The 9,404-nt window shown below is 35.0% G+C and overlaps 2 protein-coding genes across 6 annotated transcripts in view; one reads left to right on the top strand and one right to left on the bottom strand.

Moving 5' to 3' along the window:
* Nucleotides 1-8,837, bottom strand: part of LOC131000079 (SNF1-related protein kinase regulatory subunit beta-3-like) — a 17,678-nt gene extending 8,841 nt beyond the window's left edge. Inside the window, exons 1-4 of one of the 5 annotated variants that reach the window (XM_057925845.1) lie at nt 8,674-8,837; nt 8,235-8,293; nt 6,848-6,899; nt 6,128-6,776 (exon numbers count right to left, since the gene is read on the bottom strand). In XM_057925845.1, the coding sequence (XP_057781828.1) occupies nt 6,462-6,776; nt 6,848-6,874 (342 nt within the window). In that variant the 5' untranslated portion in view covers nt 6,875-6,899; nt 8,235-8,293; nt 8,674-8,837 and the 3' untranslated portion in view covers nt 6,128-6,461. Of the gene's footprint in view, nt 1-6,127; nt 6,777-6,847; nt 6,900-8,234 lie in introns of those variants that run through there. The other 4 variants (XM_057925843.1, XM_057925844.1, XM_057925847.1 and 1 more) reach the window with 4 other exon arrangements.
* On the top strand, nt 4,220-6,152 carry LOC131000077 (high-affinity nitrate transporter 2.1-like). The gene is made up of 2 exons (XM_057925841.1): nt 4,220-5,051; nt 5,154-6,152. Exons 1-2 carry the CDS (start codon nt 4,242-4,244, stop codon nt 5,925-5,927), a joined length of 1,584 nt encoding a protein of 527 aa, XP_057781824.1. The 5' UTR covers nt 4,220-4,241; the 3' UTR covers nt 5,928-6,152.
* Nucleotides 8,838-9,404: the final 567 nt, after the last annotated feature.

The following is a 9,404-nucleotide window of genomic DNA, read 5'->3' as shown; positions in this document are numbered from 1 at the left end:
TAAGATGCAATAGCACAAATATTAAAATTAATTATACCAATTTTAATTAGTAAAAATATTTCAATATCTTAATAGTGTAATTTGATCAAAAGGTTTATAATTATTTTTTTATATTTTTTGAATTAATAATGAATTATTTAGGTTAATTAATTAATTAATTTAAAATTAGGGTATATTAATTTCAAATTTGAGTGATAAATATTAATTAGAGTTGGTTATATAATATATTTTTAATTTTTATAACAAATTATTATAAAATATGGAGAAATTAAGAGTCAGACACGATGAGACGCACTAAATTGTGGGTCAGTCATTCGAACATTTGGATGTATTAATGGATTCTTGAGTAGTCCAAATAAAGTATATATACATATTGTGATTCAAAGGTTTATTCTCATAATTACTTTCGTATTGACGTAGAGATGCATGATGATTTAAAATTTTATATTCTTAGAAAAAATCTCATGCACGATTAAAATCAATTTTATCATATATACCTCCCAAATAATTAATTAGCCAAACTAGCCACCCCTTGAGATAAATTGAACAGCGCCTCGACGAACTTCATAAGATAACGAATTTGCTTTTTTTATTTTCTCATATTTTTCATTTTGAGGACATTAATTTTTATTCTCTCAAAAAAGAGTCAAAACCAAAACATATATGTTTTTATATGATCATTAAAGACAAATTATTAAAGTATTAATTACGCCCCTACACACACTCAAACACACACACACATATATATATATATATATGTGCGCGCGCGCGCAAATGATCAAATATGGTGAGAAATAAAAATGAATTTGGAACGTTAGATATTTAAATTGTACGACTTAAATTAATTTATTCAAATTTATGAATAAGCCGCTTGTAATATATAAATATTTAAACTTGAGTTCGAATCCTAAAGAGGACGAAAATTTCACCATGTTAACTGAATACACTATTTATGCATTACAAACAACGTATTCGTTAATCTATATTGATTTATAATACACATAGTATATCATTCTTAGTCTATTAACTAGAGATAAATTTAATTTATAGTTAATTGAATGGTCAAGATTCATCTTTAAATAGATATACTTAATTTTTTTATGTATACAATATATAATACTTTGTGTTCTTTACTCGTAATAATTAAGAGTTTTCATTTAAACTATTGCTAGTATAATAATAATAATAATAATAATAATAATAATAATAATAATAATAATAATAATAATAATAATAATAAGTTTAAATGAGAACTTTTATTTAATCATTCTTAGTCTTTCAATCATAAAGATATACGGTTGATGCATCATCTTGACGGATAAATACAACACCTATGTTCGAATCCTGGAGGAGCACAAATTTCAATTTTTTTTCCCTTATTTTTTAGTGCAACTAATTTCCCGATGAATACAGTAACTATACACGTCAGTGCAATGTTTTTAGTTCTCACGATAAAACGTGATTTTCACGATATAACTTATAATAAGATTGTAAGATATATTATTGTTAAAATATATACATATATATATATATATATATATATTTGATCATCCCTTTGTATATATATATATATTTATTTATTTATTTGATCACCCCTTTGTATATATGCATGTGTCTGTACAAAACTATATACTTAGGCAAATGAAGTCTCTTGGTCTGAAAGAACTCTAAGAGCCTGTGAAGGGCTAAGTGGATAATAATACACTCTATTGACTTGTATTGTTTCTACATCTACACGACAACTTGTTTATAATGAATCAAGCTTAACAATCAGTTGACTTAATCATTAACTCAATAATGTAAATTAAGGGATGAAGACTTAATATCTATTATTGGTTATAAATCCAGCGTCACGATCATAATTACACATCGTCTCAACTCAACTGGATTTAATTTTCATCAATATATGTGGAGGGATATGATCGTATATATGCTTAATTTACTACAATATTCATGCATCTTTCCACTGCTAGCCAATTCTTAATTAAGTTGTATTTCTTGTTTAATTTTAATCTTATCCAAATCAAAATTTATTTTGTTTTGGCCAAATAGTTAAGTAGTGCATGCAAATTAAAATTTATTAATGGTTATTTAGAGTGATAAATATGTCCTGTAATTGGCCACACTTTTGTATATTTTTTTGTAAAAGTTCAAACCCCAATCAAAATATGCAGTGTTAATATATGTGTTTAATAACTAAATCACCAATTTTTTTTTATTAAAAAAAAAAACTAAATCACCAAAACTTAACCCTAAGAACAATTTTAATTATACCTAAAACTTTGATAGAAATCCGCCGATATAGTAAATTTACATCTCAATTCTTGGAAACCCTTATTCTTTTTGAAGGTGATAGTCTGATCAAATCTTAAAATATTCAATCTAAATAGATAACAACGACATATAAGGGAACATTTATATAAACTAATCAAGCATCACGCACTCATGCATCATAGTATATACTTGTAAATCACACACACACATATATATAGTACTAACGGTTGAAATTTAAGCTTAGGGAAATCATATTTAAATGTATGAATTCAATGTAGAACACGTATAAATTCGTTGTGTAAATGTCTGAATTGCGAAAATTAAAAATTTCGCTACCTATGGGATTCGAACTCGGAACCATGAATTCATTCAACAAGATGACGGTGAATCAATTAATCTTAGATGTTGATTATCTAAGAGCTTAAAACAGTTTCTATTTATATTTTAAGATTTGTTTTAATAAACACGTACAAGCTTAAGGATCGATATTGAATAAATTAATCAGCATTGTAACTAAATTAATAAAACAAAAACGACGCGTCAAAGAAGAAGATGATATAACATGAAGGCATATGTGCTCGGTTGTGTGTTTGTTCATTTTATTCGACAACATGTTTCATACTAAATGAAGTATTAATCACAATATAGTACGTATAGAGGGGGTGCACAAAAGAAATCATATGCTACGAATATCAGTGCACTTTCCCAATTAAAAGAAAAACTTTCCTTCTACCATCGTTTCATTAATTAAAAGGGTTCTTAATTTAATATATACTCCAATTATTAATATGGTTTTAATTAATTCAGGGACAGCCTTAATCATGGGCCGGTGTGCGAGTACCCTAATTATTATATTAATTTATTTGAATTAATAATGGATTATTTGAGTTAATTAATTTAAAGTTAGGCTATATAATTAATTTTTTTAAATTGTAATTTTAAGTAATAAATATTAATTAGAGTTCATAATATAATAATATTTATTATTTTATAAAATAAAATAGAGAAATTAGGAGTGGTACACGGTGTGGCACACTAAATTGTGGGAGAGAGGATCTCATCTGCTAGATGGGATCCTCTGTCCCAGAAGTAGTGTGTACCACCGTGTACCACTCTTAATTTCTTTATTTTGTAATCATTTTTTATCAAATTAAAAATTATTATTATATTATGAACTCTAATAAATATTTATCATTAAAAAATTATATACCCTGACTTTGAATTAATGAACCCAAATAATTTATTATTAGTTCAAATAAATATAAAAAAATAATTATAAATCCTAATTGGATGACTGAACCCTTGTTAATTATCTTTATTTTCTTTTAAAGCATAATAAATTAAAATTGAATAAAAAATAATTAAAAATTATAACATAATAAGAGTGGTACACAGTAGTACACACTATATTATGGGACAGAGGATCTCATGTGCTCATCTGCCCAGTTTGGGCCTGCCAGATTAAGTAATATCTATATATATATGAAAATGAAATTTCAAACTCGATTAAGTTTAATTAGTAGTTAATCATATCACATTTGACTATACATACTTCCTTCCACGCACAAAACCTCATACTATTATTTTGAGTCCATTAAGGTCGAACAGCTTGTTGACAGTGTGTTGCCCCTTCTATGTGTCTCCCAACTACTTATATTTCATTTTCAACTAAATATTCAATTTTCTAATCACGATTAACGCTAAACCGTAGGAATTTATTTTCTTAATCACGATATAATCCTTTGGTATATGCGATGGGGTCCGATGCGGCGAAATGGATGATTCCCAAGATTCACTTTTAGACATATGTTGCCTGTTTGAATCTCAAGCAGCTAATCTTTCACAATGTCAACTCTTCTATATTTCAACTTATAAAACCCTCCTTTTCATTCATCAACACAACAAACCCTAACACTACTGCTACTTCATATCATCAATACCACAAATCTTTACTTAATTAAGCAAAAATGGCCGGCATTGAAGGTTCTCCCGGCAGCTCGATGCACGGGGTCACCGGCAGGGAGCCCGTGCACGCCTTCTCCGTGGCGTCCCCGATTGTTCCGACGGACACCACAGCGAAGTTCGATCTGCCGGTGGACTCGGAGCACAAGGCCAAGCAATTCAAGCTGTTCTCGTTCGCGGCCCCTCACATGAGGACGTTCCATCTCTCGTGGATCTCTTTCTTCACCTGCTTCGTGTCGACGTTCGCGGCGGCGCCGCTGGTGCCGATCATCCGAGACAACCTGAACCTGACGAAGAGCGACATCGGGAATGCCGGGGTGGCGTCGGTGTCGGGGAGTATATTCTCGAGGCTGGTGATGGGGGCGGTGTGCGACCTGCTGGGCCCTCGCTACGGCTGCGCGTTTCTCGTGATGCTCTCGGCGCCCACCGTCTTCTGCATGTCCTTCGTGTCGTCGGCGGGGGGCTACGTGGCGGTGCGCTTCATGATCGGCTTCTCGCTCGCGACGTTCGTGTCGTGCCAGTACTGGATGAGCACCATGTTCAACAGCAAGATCATCGGCACCGTCAACGGCACCGCCGCCGGCTGGGGGAACATGGGCGGCGGCGCCACGCAGCTCATCATGCCCGTGCTCTACGACATCATCAGGAACGCGGGGTCCACCCCCTTCACCGCGTGGAGGATCGCCTTCTTCATCCCAGGGTGGCTCCACGTCATCATGGGGATCCTCGTCATGACTTTAGGGCAGGACCTGCCCGACGGCAACCTCAGCGCCCTCCAGGAGAAGGGCGAAGTCGCCAAGGACCAATTTGGCAGGGTACGCTAATTAATTAACCTTACTATTTTAATTAAGTAGGTATTTCCGTTCTTGATCAATTAAATTAACTAGTTTTGCACCCGTGCATGATATATACTGCAGGTGCTGTGGTACGCGGTCACCAACTACAGGACATGGATCTTCGTGCTCCTCTACGGCTACTCCATGGGAGTCGAGCTGTCCACGGACAACGTCATCGCGGAGTACTTCTACGACAGATTCGACCTGAAGCTCCATCTCGCCGGAATCATCGCAGCCACATTCGGGATGGCCAACCTCCTCGCCCGCCCCTTCGGGGGATTTGCTTCCGATTACTCGGCCAAATATTTCGGAATGAGGGGAAGGCTGTGGACGCTATGGATCCTCCAGACCACGGGCGGCGTCTTCTGTCTTCTCTTGGGGAGGGCCGATTCCCTTCCTATAGCCGTCGCGTTCATGATCATCTTCTCCATCGGAGCTCAGGCGGCGTGCGGAGCCACCTTCGGGGTGATCCCCTTCGTCTCCCGGAGATCGCTGGGAGTGATCTCCGGGCTGGCCGGGGCGGGAGGGAACTTCGGGTCGGGACTGACGCAGCTGCTCTTCTTCTCGACGTCGAAATACACGACGGAGATGGGGTTGGAGTATATGGGGATAATGATAATATGCTGCACGCTGCCGGTGATGTTGGTGCATTTCCCGCAGTGGGGGAGTATGTTTTTCCCTCCCAACAAGAAGGCCTCAGAGGAGCATTACTACACCTCTGAGTACAACGAGGAGGAGGTGCAGAAGGGTATGCACCACAAAAGCCTCAAGTTCGCCGAGAACAGCCGCTCCGAGCGTGGCAACCGCATCGCCTCCGCCGGAACCCCACCCAACGCAACTCCCAACTATGTTTGATCTCATGCAATAATCCAAGGAAGAACATCAACTTACACAGTTATAATGCATTTCATTTTCCCTATGATCAATTACTCCATTGATCAATATGTATCCCAAATTTTCGAATTCTTAGGCTCTGAGTCATTGAAACTGGAATGAACAAGTCCAGATCACTGTCTGACGATTTGTTGTATTTTTAAAGTCAGATAATGAATATATAAAAGAAAAAGATGCATCACATTAGATTCCTGATCATTCACAAATACATGACAATAACATTTCGAGTTTAACTTATCAACAAATATGATCTCGATGTATATTATGTAAGGCAAAAATAAACCAGAAAAATACAGCGAAGCTTGAGCAAGCAACTAGACAAATGAATTCATAAGTTCAGCATGTGTCCTTTGGTAAATAAGTATATATATACGGAAAAGAGAGGAATCAGGGCATAGCAGGCAGCTTCTACGGGAATAGCACGCTATAATCAACGCAGATACAGGAACGAGCAAAAGAACGAGAAGTCATCATGCAAATCACCTGCCACCTTTTTCACCTCCTTGGAACAGGTTTATAGAGCACAACAGTGACAAATTTTGAACGAAAGCGATGGGAAACACCGAGCGCGACCACCGATCTTGGAGGCTCTCTGTTCTCAATGTAGAGATGATTTAGAGTGACATTCTGTGGCGATGGGAGGGATGATGCACAGGGATCACTATTCCTTTTATAATTTAACAAGGTGTGCTGCAGGTGGGGCGGTAGCATGGGTGGTTCTCGCCCGTCATCGTCTCTTCCAGGGTAGACATTGTTGTAACTTGCTTCTGGTGAATTAGGGACATCAAATCCAGCAACATTCACTCGATCCTGTAAAAATATTACGTTTAAGAAGCAGTTCGTTTAGTTGGATGACATGACAACGATGTTTCTCAACTTACTTGATCTTCTCCATATTGATTGTTCATTGTATCTTAACAGAAACCGCAGAGCCTGCAAGTATCACGTTCATGAGCATTCAGGAAAAATTAAATCACCAAAATCTAGATTTCTAGCAATGCGGCTCCTTCATTTTTACTTTACTTTGAATTTGTATCCAAAATTTAATGTGTTATCCTCAAAAGGAGTTCTTTCAAGTCCATAACATAAATGATTTTATCCGGTGCTAAAAGTATGAGAGTTTATCAAATAGGGATAATTAGAATCAAGGTGTTTTGGTACAATAAATAAGAATAATCAAGCGAAGTACCAGAATTAGATCAACTAATTGTTTAAACAAGCCTAGAATTCTACAAGAGAAGGCATCGAGAAATGAGAAATGGAATGGACTACTAACGTCAATCTCCTATCTTTGATCTCCCAAAAAGAAGTAACATAATATGGTGGATATGTCGATAAAATATTGCTAAGCAATAAATAGCCCACATACATTTGGTGATAAAACATAAAAATATACTTTTTACCCTGAAGAAGTGCAAGTTTGATATTTATTGAAGGACAGTAGCACACTTGCACTTACCTCAGCTACAATTGCAATCCCAGAATCAGATCGAATTTAGCAAAGGTGCATACTTTCATATCCATAATTTTAGAGAAAATAAATCTCTTGAAAGAATATATACGTTTCAGGAAATGATCTATAATATTTCCATGACAGAAGGTAAACTGCAAAATTCAGGCCACAGGGAGTATAGTTTATCAAATAGATTACTATTTAGTTTGTTCAATAGGTAGGAATAGCATATTTGGGTCTTCAAAATTGTCAATCATTAACTTCCATTATACATAACAACGATATTAAACAACACAAACTCAGGAAAAGGAAATGGAAATGATCAGGAACTTCCAAAACTCACATTTGGCACAATTCCATTCAGAAACACAAACTCGTATTTAAATTTTCCATAATGCTAATGCGGTGCTATCACATTAGCTACTCTTATAGCTTCAAAATTATATGTTGTATGCAGTCACGTATTAAAATGTTTCAACGCTTCACATATCACGGATTCACGGGGAATGCACCAAGCAGCGAAAACATAGTAAAATAAAGACATGTAAAGGAAGATTATTGCTATAACTCAATATCATTTCCATCATAGCCATGGTTGAGCCCTCACAATCTAGAAATACAGTAAATACCTATTCTGCAAGGCAATGATTTCCAGAAACACACACACACACAAACATAAACATATTAAAACCAAATTAAATCAAATCAAATCACATGGAATTACTGGCAATTAACAGCTTAATTAGGAAACTATTGAGAGATTATCAATGTAGGATGTTCAAAGACAATAACCCATTTCCGGAATCAGTATAAACCTGAGAAAACTAGGCTCGGCCGCTTCGATTCGCGATCAACTGCTACAAACAATCAACTTCTGCTCTCAATAATAAATGCAGAATAGGAATAAAAATTAAAGCTTTTGTAAGCCATCCCATTATAAATTCTCACAATTGAGGAAGCCCTCTCAGCAAAAATGCCCAGATGTCGAGAAATTCAATAAAAAAAATTAAGGAAGAAAGAGGGGAAAACTAAAGAAGCCATTTAAACATAGCAAATAACAAATTCAGGAAGAGTAGCTTCATTCTGTGCATAAAATTTCAACCCCCTCAACCAACCAAAAAGGGGTGAGGGAAAGAGCAAAAGAAGAAGTTAGATTTCAAACAAAAAAATACAAAGGAATGAGAGGAAAAAGGAAATCAAGAGATTGCATATGAATTACAAATAAAATAAAATCTGTAATAGAAAGCTTCTTACCAAGTGGAATCCGCTAATAGATTCTCAAGAATCATTTGTGCACTGATTATGTATGAAATCTCAATGTCTCCGTTTACGAGAAAAAATCCCATTTATTTGGCTTCGCGTATCAGAAAATTTTTCCATTTCTGCTTCTAATTTTCTGTATTTAATTAATTAAAAAATTCATTTTATTTTCGGAGACGACACAATTGCAATTGGGCCAAAAAAGGAGGGGAAATCATGGGAATTAAACCTGGTGTGCATGAAGCCCAAATTAAATTGAACAAACTAGTTAAAATCATTTTTCTCCAATATTAGTAAATATTAATTTTATTTCTTTGCAGGGATGGATTTATTTATATTTCTCAAGCCTTCACCTCAAATAAAAAACATTACAACTACGGCAATTTTATATAGATTCGATAAATTTGTGTGCCACATAATGTATCCAATTTCAAATGTGCAGAGCTTATTTGAAATATTGGCATATCTTAGGTGCTCATCCACTAACAACAATTTTACAATGAAATTTTGAACTTTCATAGAAAAATCCTTTCAACCTGCATAAAAATATTGGTTATTTCTTGAAAACAATGCAAATATCAAAGAACTTGTTTTGGTCCATCCAGTTGACAAGACCAAGGGATGAAGATATACTAAAATATTCATTTGCGTCGTATCTACATAATAATAATAATAATAATAATAATAATAATAATAATAATAATAATAATAATAATAATAATAAT

Source organism: Salvia miltiorrhiza, chromosome 8, assembly GCF_028751815.1.
Source record: "Salvia miltiorrhiza cultivar Shanhuang (shh) chromosome 8, IMPLAD_Smil_shh, whole genome shotgun sequence".
Classification (NCBI taxonomy): Eukaryota; Viridiplantae; Streptophyta; class Magnoliopsida; order Lamiales; family Lamiaceae; genus Salvia; species Salvia miltiorrhiza.
The sequence above is the reverse complement of the archived record's forward strand: the minus strand, read 5'-3'. Positions and strand labels throughout refer to the sequence as shown.

Excerpts from the sequence above, each read along its gene's own strand:
- LOC131000077 (XM_057925841.1), top strand. The coding sequence starts at position 4,242 with ATGGCCGGCATTGAAGGTTCTCCCGGCAGCTCGATGCACGGGGTCACC. Across the intron at positions 5,052-5,153 it reads CCAAGGACCAATTTGGCAGG|GTGCTGTGGTACGCGGTCAC; the intron begins GTACGCTAATTA and ends TATATACTGCAG.